Genomic DNA, 14,101 nt, shown 5'->3' with positions numbered 1-14,101 from the left:
ATTTGTTACGTTACAGCCTTATTAAGAAAAATCCATATGAATCTACACACAATACCCAATAATGACAAAGCGAAAACAGGTTTTTAGAAATGTTTGCAAATGTATTCAACATTTCAAAACAGAAATAGCTTATTTACATAAGTATTCAGACCCTTTGCTGTGAGACTTGAAATTGAGCTCCGGTGCATCCTGTTTCCATTGGTCATCCTTGAGATGTTTTCTACAACTTGGTTGGAGTCCACCTGTTGTAAATTCAATTGATTGGACATGATTTGGAAAGGCATACACTTGTCTAGAAAAGGTCCCACAGTTGACAGTGCATGTCAGAGCAAAAACCAAGCCATGAGGTTGAAGGAATTGTCCGTTGAGCTCCAAGACATGATTGTCTCGAGGCACAGAGCTAGGGATGGAATCCAAAACATTTCTACAGCATTGAAGGTCCCGAAGAACACAGTGGCCTCCATCATTCTTAACTGGAAGAAGTTTGGAACCACCAAGACTAATCGGGGGAGAAGGGCCTTCAACAGGGAGGTGACCAAGAACCCGATGGTCACTTTGACAGAGCTCCAGAGTTCCTATGTGGAGATAGGAGAACCTTACAGAAGGATAACCATCTCTGCAGCACTCCACCAATCAGGCCTTTATGGTAGAGTGGTCAGACTTTGCTTGGAGTTTGCTCCTAAACAAAATTCTCTGGTCTGATGAACCCTAGATTGAACTCTTAGGCCTGAATGCCAAGAGTCACATCTGGAGGAAACTTGGCACAGTGAAGCATGGTGGGTGGCAGCATCATGCTGTGGGGATGTGTTTCAGCGGCAGGGACTGGGAGACTAGTCAGGATCAAGGCAAAGATGAACAGAGCCAAGTACAGAGATATCCTTGATGAAAACCTGCTCCAGAGTTCTCAGGACCTCAGACTGGGGAGAAGGTTAACCTTCCAACAGGACAACAACCCTAAGCACACAGCCAAGACAATGCAGGAGTGGCTTCAGGACAAGTCTCTGAATGTCCTTGTATGACCCAGCCAGAGCCCGGACTTGAACCCGATCAAACATCTCTGGAGAGACCTGAAAATAGCTGTGCAGCAACGCTCCCCGTCCAACATGACAGAGCTTGAGAGGATCTGAAGATAAGAATAGGAGAAACTCCCCAAATACTGGTGTGCCATGCTTGTAGCGTCATACCCAAGAAGACTCAAGGCTGTAACTGCTGCCAAAGGTGCTTGAACAAAGTACTGAGTAAAGGGTCTGAATACTTTTCATTTTTAATACATTTGCAAAAATGCATACATTTTAGAATAAGGATGTAACGTAACATTTTTTGGGGAAAAGTCAAGGGCTCTGAATAATTTCCGAATGTTCTGTATATGGGGAATATGGTGCCATTTGGGACGCATACTGACAGTGAATGACATCGAAGGACTCCCTCTTTCTCTCTTCATTCTTTGTAGCTGGTGCAGCAGCAGGCTCTGGTGGCCCAGTCGGCGTATTTGTCTCCTGTATCCACCATCACCATGCAGCAGTTGGCTGCCCTAAACCCCAGCAACCTCATGGCCACGCCCATCGCATCACTCACTACCTCAGGTAATAAGAAGCTCTCATCCTCCACCACTTCATCCCCTCCTACAGGATTCTCTGTTCGTCTCACAGTTTCTCTTTATTCTTTATACAGTATATATTTTGTTTTTCTAGTCTTTGCCCCATATATTTCTGCCTATGATACTATTTTATTGCATTTGTTATTGTGTTTGTTTGACTATGTCTGTCTGTCCCCGAATGCTCTTCCTGTGCAGGGACCAGCACTCCGCCCACCATGGCAGCCACACCAGTGCCTGCTCTGCCTCCACCACTCAGCTACCCTCCAGTGCCAGCTCCACCCAATGGACAGTCAGTATCTGAAACCCTGTACACCAATGGAGTTCATTCTTACCAAGGTATCTCACTCAACCTGATGAAAGTCAAGAGTATCATTATGAAAATGTAATCCAATGAACCTTATCTAGGATTTTGGTTTGTTTACTAAGAATCCTGGTGCACGGCACCCAATGCCATTTAGAGCATGTACTCATCCTCCAAAAAGCTTGTTTGTACAGCAGTTGATAAATCATGCTGTTATTTTTCTCTTTGATTCTCTCTCTCAGCTCAGAGTTCAGTTTTGGATCCTATTCAGCAAGCGTACGCAGGGATGCAGCACTACACAGGTGGGACAGTAGTGAGTCCGCTTGAGTCCTTGAAATTTCCCAGAGGAAATTTTAGGTTTGAAATGCCCTCTCAACAGTCCTTAATGTTTACTTATGCGAACACACCCACAGCAACATACCCTGCTGCCTATGGAATGGTAGGGCAGCCATTCCCACACCAACACACAATGCTTGCACAGCAACATCAGCAGCCTCAGCAACTGCAGCAACGAGAAGGTAATTTCTACCTATTTGTCCTCCCACCTATGAATTCTCACTTTTGACTATTTTCAATGTTGGTTTCCCACAAAGTTTACACTGCCTCAATCACTACCTCATCCTGATAATCTCAAGTCACGTAAGAACCCCTCAGGGAGCCTTGATGGTCTAACCTTGCACTGTATTCTTCTTCTCAGGGCCTGAGGGGTGTAACATCTTCATCTATCACCTGCCTCAGGAGTTCACTGACTCAGAGATGCTGCAAATGTTCATCCCCTTCGGCAATGTCATCTCAGCAAAGGTCTTTGTTGACCGTGCCACCAATCAGAGCAAGTGCTTTGGTGAGTGACGGCGATGACAACGAATGCGTCCCAAATGACACAATGTACCCTATGTAGTGCACTACTTTTGACCAGGGCCCACAGGGAATAGTGTGCCACATTGGGAACACAGTCAATGATGATATTGAAGAGACAGTGCTGGGAAGGATTGCTCCCTTCTTGTAGTATTAATACTTTCACAGAATTGTCTATATCTGTTTGCCTCTCTTCAGGTTTTGTGAGTTTTGACAACCCGTCCAGTGCTCAGACAGCAATTCAGGCCATGAATGGTTTCCAGATTGGCATGAAGAGACTCAAGGTGCAGCTTAAGAGGCCCAAGGATGCCAACCGACCCTACTAAATGAGGTGAGCAAGGTGGGATGAGAATGAAGGGTGAGATGGATGGTCAGGGCGATTGACAGGGAGTGGAAACTATTAAAGGTAGGTTATGGCAGGGTTATTCATCTTATAACCTAAGAGGGCCGAAGCCTGCTGGTTTTCTGTTCTACCTGAGAATGAATTGCACCCAACCGCTGTCCCAGGTCTAAATCAGTATCTGATTAGAGGGCAACAATGAAAAAATGCAGTGGAACTGGCTTCAGTGACTTAAGGGCGTTATGGGATAAAGGGAGAATTTTATGTTTTAATTTTGTGGAAGATCAGTATTAAAATGATCAACTGTGATAAAATACACTGCATGACCAAAGGTATGTGGACACCTGCTCGTCGAACATCTCATTCCAAAATCATGAGCGTTAATATAGAGTTGGTCCCCTCTTTGCTGCTACAACAGCCTCCACTCTTCTGTGAAGACTTTCCACTAGATGTTTTAACATTTCTGTGGGGACTTCCATTTAGCCACAAGGTCGGGCACTGATGATGGGCAAATAGGCTTGGCACGCAGTCGGTGTTCCAATTCATCCAAAAAGGTGTTAGATGGGTTTGAGGTCAGGGCTCTGTGCATACCAATCATGACAAATATACATTTCTGTATTGACTTCGCTTTGTGCACGGGGGCATTGTCATGTGGAAACAGGAAAGGGCTTTCCCCAAACTTTTGCCACAAAGTTGGGAGCACAGAATCGTCTAGAATGTAATTGTATGCTGTAGTGTTAAAATTTCCCTTCACCGGAACTAAGGGGCCTAGCCTGAACTATGAAAAACAGCCACAGACCATTATTCCTCCTCCACCAAACTTAACAGTTGCCACTATGCATTGGGGCAGGTAGCGTTCTCCTGGTATCTGCCAAACCCAGATTCCTCCGTCGAACTGCCAGATGGTGAAGCGTGATTCATCACTCCAGAGAACGCGTTTTCACTGGTCCAGAGTCCAATGACGGCGAGCATTACACCACTGCAGCCAATGCTTGGCATTGCACATGGTGATCTTAGGGTTGTGTGTGGTTCCTTGGCCATGGAAACCCATTTCATGAAGCTCCCGACGAACAGTTCTATTGCTGACGTTGCTTCCAGAGGCAGTTTGGAACTCGGTAGTGAGTGTTGCAACCAAGGACAGACGTGCTACGCGGCCCTTTTCTGTGAGGTTGTGTGGCCTACCACTTTGCGGCTGAGACGTTGTTGCTCCTAGACGTTTCCACTTCACAATAACAGCACTTACAGTTGAACGGAGCAGCACTAACAGGGCAGAAATTTGCGAAATAACTTGTTGGAATGGTGGCATCCTATGATGGTGCCACGTTGAATGTCACTGAGCTCTTGAGTACGGGCCATTCTACTGCCAATATTTGTCTATGGAGATTGCATCGCGGTGTGCTCGGTTTTAAACACCTGTCAACAACGGCTGTGGCTGCAATAGCAGAATCCACTGATTTGAAGGGGTGCCCACATACTTTTGTATATATAGTGTAAGTGACCCAGATCCACATGTGAGTGAGGTGACAGTCTTCTAAAAGCAGTAGTTGTTTAAAACATTTAGACAAAATCATAGGACTACTTGGTTTGTTGAGATATGGCCATAACACTGCCATGACAAAAGGGTTGACAAAATGTTTAATTATTCAAAAGTAGATTTTAAATAGTCCAGACAAATATAGCAAGTGTTGTATGATTGGGTTGAAGACGATAACTATTATACGTTATTAATTTATTTTGTACTTTTTATTTATTGTTTTTGTGCTGTGTCATATGTCATTTTCCTGAAAAAAACATCATACCACAGTCAAGACTGTCCTGTCCATACATATATCGTGGAGACTACGTGGCTATGGTTGCCTAGCAACCGCTAAAAACCCCTTCCTCTCACAGCGTTGTAAGTTAATTGGCCTGTGTTGGTTGCTGTAGCAAAATTGCCTGTGATGGTTGCCATTAGCAATTTTATTTTTGACCGTTGCCTTTATTCACCATGCTCAACTGCATGGCGAGTTGCTGTGGCGACCATGAATTGTGTTTGGTGCATTGTGAGTTTCCTCTATTATTTTGTCCTGTTTTGCAAACACTGATCAATTATACTATCACTGTACTCGAGATTTTGTAAGCAATTGATTATCATGACATGCTATTATATTTTTTTGTAATATAAGTATTTTATTGCGCAGAGCAATATTAAGCATTAACCCTAAAATCAAACATGGATATAAATATTTCCTTTGATGGATTTTGTTTTTGATTAGTTTCCTTTTTGTTGTTTGTCATGATTATCATTCTTACATATCCCCCATGTTTAGTTGGTTGGTGTTTTAGTTTCCGGGAGTGCAGGGTTTTTGTGAGGTTGTAATTGAATCCAAGTGACTTTGTGCCTGAACTTTGTTTGTTTTTGGTATGAGTCGTTGTGAGAATAAGTATGTGTAGCCTACCTACAAATGAGTGACATAATGATGCTGTGTGCATATGTGTACCTGTGCAGATCCACATAAAGTACTTGTGTGTATTAATAAATAAAGTAGTGTGTGTGGTTTTGTGTGTGTGTACCAAGTGAGACACTAACATTTCATGTGAGAGTTTGGGGTAAAATTGTATGTTGTCACTGTGACATCACACGTGCTGCTGACTGAGGTACAGCATTCCTCTGTAGGAATTCTGGGTTACTACGAATTCCCAATCAAACAAGAAGCCATAGGCTACGGTCTCATGTGCAACCTTTGATATAACTGCTTATTTTAGAGGATGAGTTTGAAAATCGTCCTCTGTTATCTTTTAAAATTATTTAATAGGAATGTATATTTTTTGACTCAATTGTTTGGTCAATGAGATTTAACATCAGACTAGAGTATTAAGAAGAGAACTATAAAAAATATCTCCCAGAATTCCTATTGTGCATGTTTGGAATTTATTTGCCTGCCAAAACAAGACAAAAAAAAATATCTAAATAAGAAATGCACATCAATGCAGCAGTATGGTTGTCACTGTATGAGTTGCATGTACCCTAGGCGTGCTTGTTTAGTGAAAAATGAGGACATCCATGTGATATCTGTGTAACCAATGTGTTTGAAGATGTTTCTCCCACACTGAAGAGTGTGAACATATTAAATATACAGTGGGGTCAGAAATGATTGACACCCTTTATAAAGATGAGGAAAAATTACTGTAGAAAATATATAATTCAAATACTGATCAATAGTCTATGCTCCAAAAACTTTGGAAAATTAAAAATAATAATAATCATTTTATACTAATACTGCTCAGGGATTTTGTTTAATTAACAAGTAATACTTTTTTCTTAAGAAAAGGTAAGGGTTCAAGTGATTGACAGACCTGTTTTCAAAACCTTTCAATACCTCACCTTGCGAGGATAACGTCACAGCCTTTAAAAAAATGTTTTATGAGTTGGAGGACACATTGTGAAGGATTTGAGACCATTCGTCCATACAGAATCTTTCCAGATCCTTGATATCATTAATATGCGCTTATGGGCTGCCCTCTTCTATTCAAACCACAGGTTTTCAATGGGTTTCAAGTCCTAAGATTTTTGGCAAATGTAACAATTTCTTTGTAGATTTAGATGTGTGCTTGTGATTGTCTTGCTGGAAGATCCACTTGCGGACAAGTTTCAGCCTCCTGGCAGAGGCAGCCAGGTTTGCCTGGTTGGGTAATGTTTATGATGCTGTTAAACTTAACAAGGCTCAAGGACCAGTTGAAACAAAATAGCTTATGTGTAGGCCTTGTCAAAGAAGTCAACAGCATCATGAGCTTTACCCAGTACCAGGATATTTTAGCCAAAAACCTGGTTGTCTCTGCCAAGAGGCTGAAATTTGGCCACAAGTGAATCTTCCAGCAAGACAATAACCTCAAGCACTGAAGTAAACATCAAAACCCACAAAGAAATGGTTAATTGACCCCAAAATCAAAATTCGACAATGGCCATCTCAGTCTCCAGACTTGAAACCCATTGAAAACCTGTGGTTTGAATTGAATAGAGTAGTCCAGACAAAGAATATCAAGGATCTGGAAGGATTCTGATTGGCGGAATGGTCTAAGATCCCTCCCAATGTGTTCTCCAACTCATAAAACATTTTAGAAAAAGGCTCAGCGACATTATCCTCGCAAAGTGAGGTATTGAAAACGGGTGTTAATCATTTTGACCCCTACCTTTGAGGAAAAAAATTATTACTTGTTAAACAAATCTTTCTCTGAACAACTGTATTAGTATAAAATAATATAGTTTCCCCATTATTTTGAGCATATAATACAGCTCAGTGTTAGAATTATTTAATTTATACAATCATTTTTGCTCATCTTTATCAAGGCTGTCAATAATTTCACACTCCACTGTATATGCTAATCTAAACTATTTTAATATTTGTATTCATCCTCTCTCTTTCTTTCTGTCTCTCTCTCCCAGGGAAGATATGAGTTCTATGAAGAAACTACTTCCAGCATTTTGGTTTTGCCCAAACCGTATAGCAAAGGAGCAACAACACTTCTCGAAAAAATAAAATCAAATATATGTATCTAAAAATCAGCAACAACAGAATAAAACATATGTGGTGGTTGGTTCGGAGTACACATACCATTCCACAGCTGGATTCAGTCATTATGTACAGTACCAGTCAAATGTTTGGACACACCTACTCATTCACGTTTTTTCTTTATTCTTGCTATTTTCTACATTATTCTACAATGTTGAAGTCATCAAAACTATGAAATAACACATGAAATCAGGTAGTAACCAAAAAAGTGTTTTATATTTGAGATTTTTCAAAGTAGCCACCCTTTACCTTGATGACAGCTTTGCACACTCTTGGCATTCTCTCAACCAGCTTCATGAGGGAGTCACCTGGAATGCATTTCAATTAACAGGTGTATCTTGTTAAAAGTTCATTTATGGAATTTCTTTCCTTTTGTCAGTTGTGTTGTGACAAGGTAGGGGTGGTATTCAGAAGATAGCCCTATTTGGTAAAAGACCAAGTCCATATTATGGCAAGAACAGTTCAAATAATAAATTACAGTCCATCATTACTTTAAGACATGAAGGTCAGTCAATCGGGAAAATGTCAAGAACTTTGAAAGTTTCTTCAAGGTGCAGTTGCAAAAACCATCAAGCGCTATGATGAAACTGGCTCTCATGAGGACTGCCACAGGAAAGGAAGATCCGGAGTTACCTCAGCTGCATAGGATAAGTTCATTAGAGTTAACTGCACCTCAGATTGCAGCCTAAATAAATGCTTTACCAAGTTCAAGTAACAGACATCTCAACATCAACTGTTCAGAGGAGACTGCATGAGTCAGGCCTTCATGATCGAATTGATGGTTTGGAATGAATTGGACTGCAAAGTGAAGGAAAAGCAGCTAACAAGTGCTCAGCATATGTGGGAACTCCTTCAAGACTGTTGGGAAAGCATTCCAGGTGAAGCTGGTTGAGAGAATGCCAAGAATGTGCAAAGCTGTCATCAAGGCAAATGGTGGCTACTTTAAAGAATCCAAATTCTAAAATATATTTTGATTTGATAAACACCTTTTTTGGTTACTACATGATTCCATGTGTTATTTCTTAGTTTTGATGTCTTCACTGTTATTCTACAATGTAGAAATAGAAAAATTAAGAACAACCCTTGAATGTGTAGGTGTGTCCAAACTTTTGACTGGTACTGTACAAACTGTACTATCAGATACAAGGTCTACATGAAAAGGCATATCACTTATTCTAATGAACAGGGTTTCACTGAATAGTGTGGCTTGTGGTCCATAACTTAAGAGGGAAGGGCAATGTATGGGATGGAGAAGTGGGATGGTAACCTTATTGGGGGGGGGGTGCTATTTTGTATGATTACCATTGGTCGAATTGGTATGTAGATTTAGTTTATTATTTTAAATTAAAGACGAGGAGTAATTAAGCAAGAAGAACAATCAACTTCTTCTCACTGTACATATCTTTGTTTTAAATGGAGTCAAATAATGAAAAAAAATGTAAGTTATTACAACCACTACTATTGTTATTGGCATAGGGGTGTGAGGGATGGTAATTGGGTGGAATTTTTGTATCTTAATTTTTTTACTTTTAATGTATTTGTTATGCAATTGAAAGGGGGAGATATGGCTATTTTTTATTTTAGAAAATAGAATATTCCTATGGTCTACAGTACAAGACTATGGATACACATATTGTAGAATTTGTAATTACATCAATGTAATTATCAAAATCACAATTGTTTCATTATTTATTCTCTAAAATTGCTGTTTTAAAACATATGTCTTTAAGAAAAATAAAGTACAATTTTGAAAATGATGTGTGCCTGGTGTGTAACAGAGAGGTTTTTATATATACAGTTGCGGCCAGATATATAGACACCCTTGCACTTTCCTTAAATAAGAAATTGAAAAAAACATTTGGTTTCCACACGTTGTTGGGATTTGAAACATTGCAGAACCAAATTTATTTTTTTAAGATTAAGTTTACAATTTGATTTGAGAAAATAAAGAAAATATATTGTACTAAGTTATTGTTACCCTGGAACTAGTACTTGATTGCACATCTTTTGGCCAAGATACAGTAAATGCCAACAAATGCACCCTCCCTACAATCAAAGATGGGGGAGGTTTGATAATGCTGTTGTGTTTCGTTGTTGCCTCTGATACTGGGGGTCTTGAACATGTACAAGAAATCAGCAGATTATCAGGTGTTTTGTAGTCCAATGTTCAACCCAGAGTCTAAAAACCATGTCTCCATTGAAGGCTGTGAGTCTTCCAGCAGGACAATGACCCCCAACACATCACAAAGCACCCAGGAATCGTTAAGAAGAGATACTGGACTGTTTTGGAGTGGCCAGCTAAGAGTCCAGATCTGAATCACATCCGAAACCTATGGCGAGATCAGAAAACAGCAGTTGGTGGAGGGCAACCCTCAAATATTGAATAATTAGATCAGTTTGGTGTTGAAAAGTGGGCCAAATTGTCAGTAGAAATGTGCAGCAAGCTCATTGATGGCTATAATAAGTATATGTTTGCAGTTGTCATGGTTAAGGGTGTGCAACCAAGTACTACAGTGCCTTGCGAAAGTATTCGGCCCCCTTGAACTTTGCAACCTTTTGCCACATTTCAGGCTTCAAACATAAAGATATAAAACTGTATTTTTTTGTGAAGAATCAACAACAAGTGGGACACAATCATGAAGTGGAACGACATTTATTGGATATTTCAAACTTTTTTAACAAATCAAAAACTGAAAAATTGGGCGTGCAAAATTATTCAGCCCCCTTAAGTTAATACTTTGTAGCGCCACCTTTTGCTGCGGTTACAGCTGTAAGTCGCTTGCGGTATGTCTATCAGTTTTGCACATCGAGAGACTGAAATTTTTTCCCATTAGTCCTTGCAAAACAGCTCGAACTCAGTGAGGTTGGATGGAGAGCATTTGTGAACAGCAGTTTTCAGATTCTCGATTGGATTCAGGTCTGGACTTTGACTTGGTCATTCTAACACCTGGATATGTTTATTTTTGAACCATTCCATTGTAGATTTTGCTTTATGTTTTGGATCATTGTCTTGTTGGAAGACAAATCTCCGTCCCAGTCTCAGGTCTTTTGCAGACTCCATCAGGTTTTCTTCCACAATGGTCCTGTATTTGGCTCCATCCATCTTCCCATCAATTTTAACCATCTTCCCTGTCCCTGCTGAAGAAAAGCAGGACCAAAACATGATGCTGCCACCACCATATTTGACAGTGTGGCTGGTGTGTTCAGAGTGATGAGCTGTGTTGCTTTTACGCCAAACATAACGTTTTTGCATTGTTGCCAAAAAATTCAATTTTGGTTTCATCTGACCAGAGCACCTTCTTCCACATGTTTGGTGTGTCTCCCAGGTGGCTTGTGGCAAACTTTAAACAACACTTTTTATGGATATCTTTAAGAAATGGCTCTCTTCTTGCCACTCTTCCATAAAGGCCAGATTTGTGCAATATACGACTGATTGTTGTCCTATGAACAGAGTCTCCCACCTCAGCTGTAGATCTCTGCAGTTCATCCAGAGTGATCATGGGCCTCTTGGCTGCATCTCTGATCAGTCTTCTCCTTGTATGAGCTGAAAGTTTAGAGGGACGGCCAGGTCTTGGTAGATTTGCAGTGGTCTGATACTCCTTCCATTTCAATATTATCGCTTGCACAGTGCTCCTTGGGTTGTTTAAAGCTTGGGAAATCTTTTTGTATCCAAATCCGGCTTTAAACTTCTTCACAACAGTATCTCGGACCTGGTGGTGTGTTCCTTGTTCTATATGATGCTCTCTGCGCTTTTAACGGACCTTGATTACACACAGGTGGATTGTATTTATCATCATTAGTTATTTAGGTCAACATTGGATCATTCAGAGATCCTAACTGAACTTCTGGAGAGAGTTTGCTGCACTGAAAGTAAAGGGGCTGAATAATTTTGCACGCACAATTTTTCAGTTTTTGATTTGTTAAAAAAGTTTGAAATATCCAATAAATGTCGTTCCACTTCATGATTGTGTCCCACTTGTTGTTGATTCTTCACAAAAAAAAAACAGTTTTATATCTTTATGTTTGAAGCCTGAAATGTGGCAAAAGGTCGCAAAGTTCAAGGGGTCGAATACTTTCGCAAGGCACTGTACCTCCGGGGTGTCGATAATATTGTCCAAGCCATTTGCCTTTATTTTCTCAATTCAAAATTGTAATCTTAAACTTACAAAAATAAAATAGGTTTTGCAATGTTGAAAATCCAATAAGGATTTGACCAAAAGTTGTATTTTCAATTTCAACTTATTTTAGAAGAAATAGGGAATTATTTGCCTAGTTAAATTAAGGTTAAAGAAAAAAAGAAAGACAAAAGAAAAGTGCAAGGGTGCCAATATTTGTCCGTAACTATATACCTTGAAAGATGTATTTTCTGGCTTTCACTTTACTCTAGTACCCCTACTTCCCCATTGGGTGGTTCCATGTCAATCATGACATCCACCATCTCAAATTGTTCTGAAACTGTGTCTGTTAGTTAGAAACACATAAGATTAGCATTCCTGCAACATTGTTCTGTTGAAATATAATTTGATCTGAAAAATTCAGCTAATTGATTGTGCCCAAATTGACCATTTTAATTGACAGGATTCAGATATTCAATAAATACTGTACCTAAAATTCTATTTGGAGCAAACTTTTTTCTAACAATGAGTAAGACATGAGGAATCAAAAGAAATGGTCAGACTCCAACCATGGACCCCCACACGCCATCCCCACATGAATTGTATACATTAAAGTGGCCAATTTGGGTGCAATCAATTATCTTAATTTCATAGAGATCAAATTATACTTCAACAAAAATTGTTGCAGAAATGCTAATCTTATCTGTTACTAACAACAGAAAGTATTTCAAAATCATCTGAGATGGTGGGTGTCAAGCCTCTTTCTTGTGCTTTTTGAGGTGAAAAGACCCCATTGCAATATAGTTAGACACAATGTGGGATTTTAGTATTAGGGGTATACAACACAGATTCCCATTTGCCTCGACCTAACGCATCTATATCGAACCTCCAGAGGCATAGCTAAACTAGTTTGTACTGGAGGTCGATCCGATGGTCCATTGAAAGCATGGCAAACTTATTTTCAACAAAGTCAGCTTGCAGGCACTTGGCCCGCCACAAGGAGTTGCTAGAGCGCGATGGGACAAGGAATTCCCAGCCAGCCAAACCCTCTGCTAACCCAAATGACGCTGGGACAATTGTGCGCCGCCTCATGGGTCTCCCGGTCACGGCCGGCTGTAACACAGCCTGGGATCGAACCCGGGTCTGTAGTGACGCCTCAAGCACTGTGATGCAGTGCCACTTTCTTTATATTTCCTTGTTATCGGACTTCTACCTGCAACTGGAAAAAGGCGTTTATTAGACACCAGTCCCTTACAAATCGAGAAATAAGGAAGTATCACCACGTAAAGGTGAAAAATGGTCCCCTATCCATAACCCATTCTAAGCTAAAACCATGTACAAAGTAGGCCTACAGGAATCTAAGTAGAGCTATAGACCCTGCTTTTTCACTCATATTGTAGCCTTGTCTGTCTACTCAGACTATGCTGGTAAAGCAGCAGTTTGAAAATTAATCATTGGCTTTGATACTCTGATTGGTTAGAGATGATCCAATTGCTGATGACTTTGTTTTGTTCAACGCCCCTCCTCACTATAAACCACTTCAATGATGGTAGTCTGACTAAAGTATGTAGCAAAAGAGAGCAGCGGGATAATTTAATTTGAGTTGTCATGTTAATTGCTGCTTAGATAATAGGCTACAATTAATTTAAAGATTTTGTCTAATAATGTGATTAATTCTAGCTCGAACACCAAAAATTTGTTTCATAGTAATTTATTACAGGTCAGCCCTAAAGATACTCAGCAGATCTTCAGATAAAATGTACACAGGTCAGTGCATGAAGCCAAAGATGACCTGTTATGGAAATACGCAGGAGGGAAGGAGATCAGGTGGGACCATTCTAGCCAATGAGAGGGCTTATACGCGTGTGAACGGTGTAGAGATAAATGTTTTTTTTGTTTCCAAAATTCGACACTCATTGACCTCCAAACAAAAAAAAATCTCTCACGTCGTTACCTTATTTTTCTTCGACAGATTTTGGGCGGAGTAAAACCTCTTGCTTCGCCTCTTCCTATCTGATGTAGCCAAGGCTCAAAACTGAACTGTGGCAGAGAAGGAAGAGAAGAAGTGAGACGGATAATTGGGCCCAAAATCTGTTCTCCAGCAGGTGGCATTTTTCGTTTTTGGTCACACGGTGAGATGAGTATTTGTACGGTGGTCAATGAGTTTTGAATTTGGTTAACAAAATAATGTAATGGCTTATTTTTTTTAAAACGTATTTGATCGAATAGAAATGTCGCAACCATTAGGTTGTTACGAGTGTATGGATATAACTAGGACGGACTCGTGACATCCTGGCAACTTTGAGAATTTTTTTTTTTTTTAATTGCCTGGTCGTCACTAGT

At 40.1% G+C, this 14,101-nt stretch overlaps 1 protein-coding gene across 5 annotated transcripts in view; it reads left to right on the top strand.

Moving 5' to 3' along the window:
- LOC135552412 (CUGBP Elav-like family member 3) overlaps window positions 1-7,806 on the top strand; it is a 32,993-nt gene extending 25,187 nt beyond the window's left edge. For 2 of the 5 annotated variants that reach the window (XM_064984010.1, XM_064984009.1), the window contains exons 8-15: window positions 1,451-1,583; window positions 1,793-1,933; window positions 2,141-2,200; window positions 2,312-2,416; window positions 2,596-2,739; window positions 2,952-3,084; window positions 4,898-4,987; window positions 7,517-7,806. In XM_064984010.1, the coding sequence (XP_064840082.1) occupies window positions 1,451-1,583; window positions 1,793-1,933; window positions 2,141-2,200; window positions 2,312-2,416; window positions 2,596-2,739; window positions 2,952-3,079 (711 nt within the window). In that variant the 3' untranslated portion in view covers window positions 3,080-3,084; window positions 4,898-4,987; window positions 7,517-7,806. Of the gene's footprint in view, window positions 1-1,450; window positions 1,584-1,792; window positions 1,934-2,140; window positions 2,417-2,595; window positions 2,740-2,951; window positions 3,085-4,897; window positions 4,988-7,516 lie in introns of all 5 variants that reach the window. The other 3 variants (XM_064984008.1, XM_064984006.1, XM_064984007.1) reach the window with 2 other exon arrangements.
- The last annotated feature ends 6,295 nt before the right edge of the window (window positions 7,807-14,101 follow it).

Source organism: Oncorhynchus masou, chromosome 13, assembly GCF_036934945.1.
Source record: "Oncorhynchus masou masou isolate Uvic2021 chromosome 13, UVic_Omas_1.1, whole genome shotgun sequence".
Taxonomy (NCBI): domain Eukaryota; kingdom Metazoa; phylum Chordata; class Actinopteri; order Salmoniformes; family Salmonidae; genus Oncorhynchus; species Oncorhynchus masou.
This window is presented reverse-complemented; position numbering and strand designations above follow the sequence as displayed.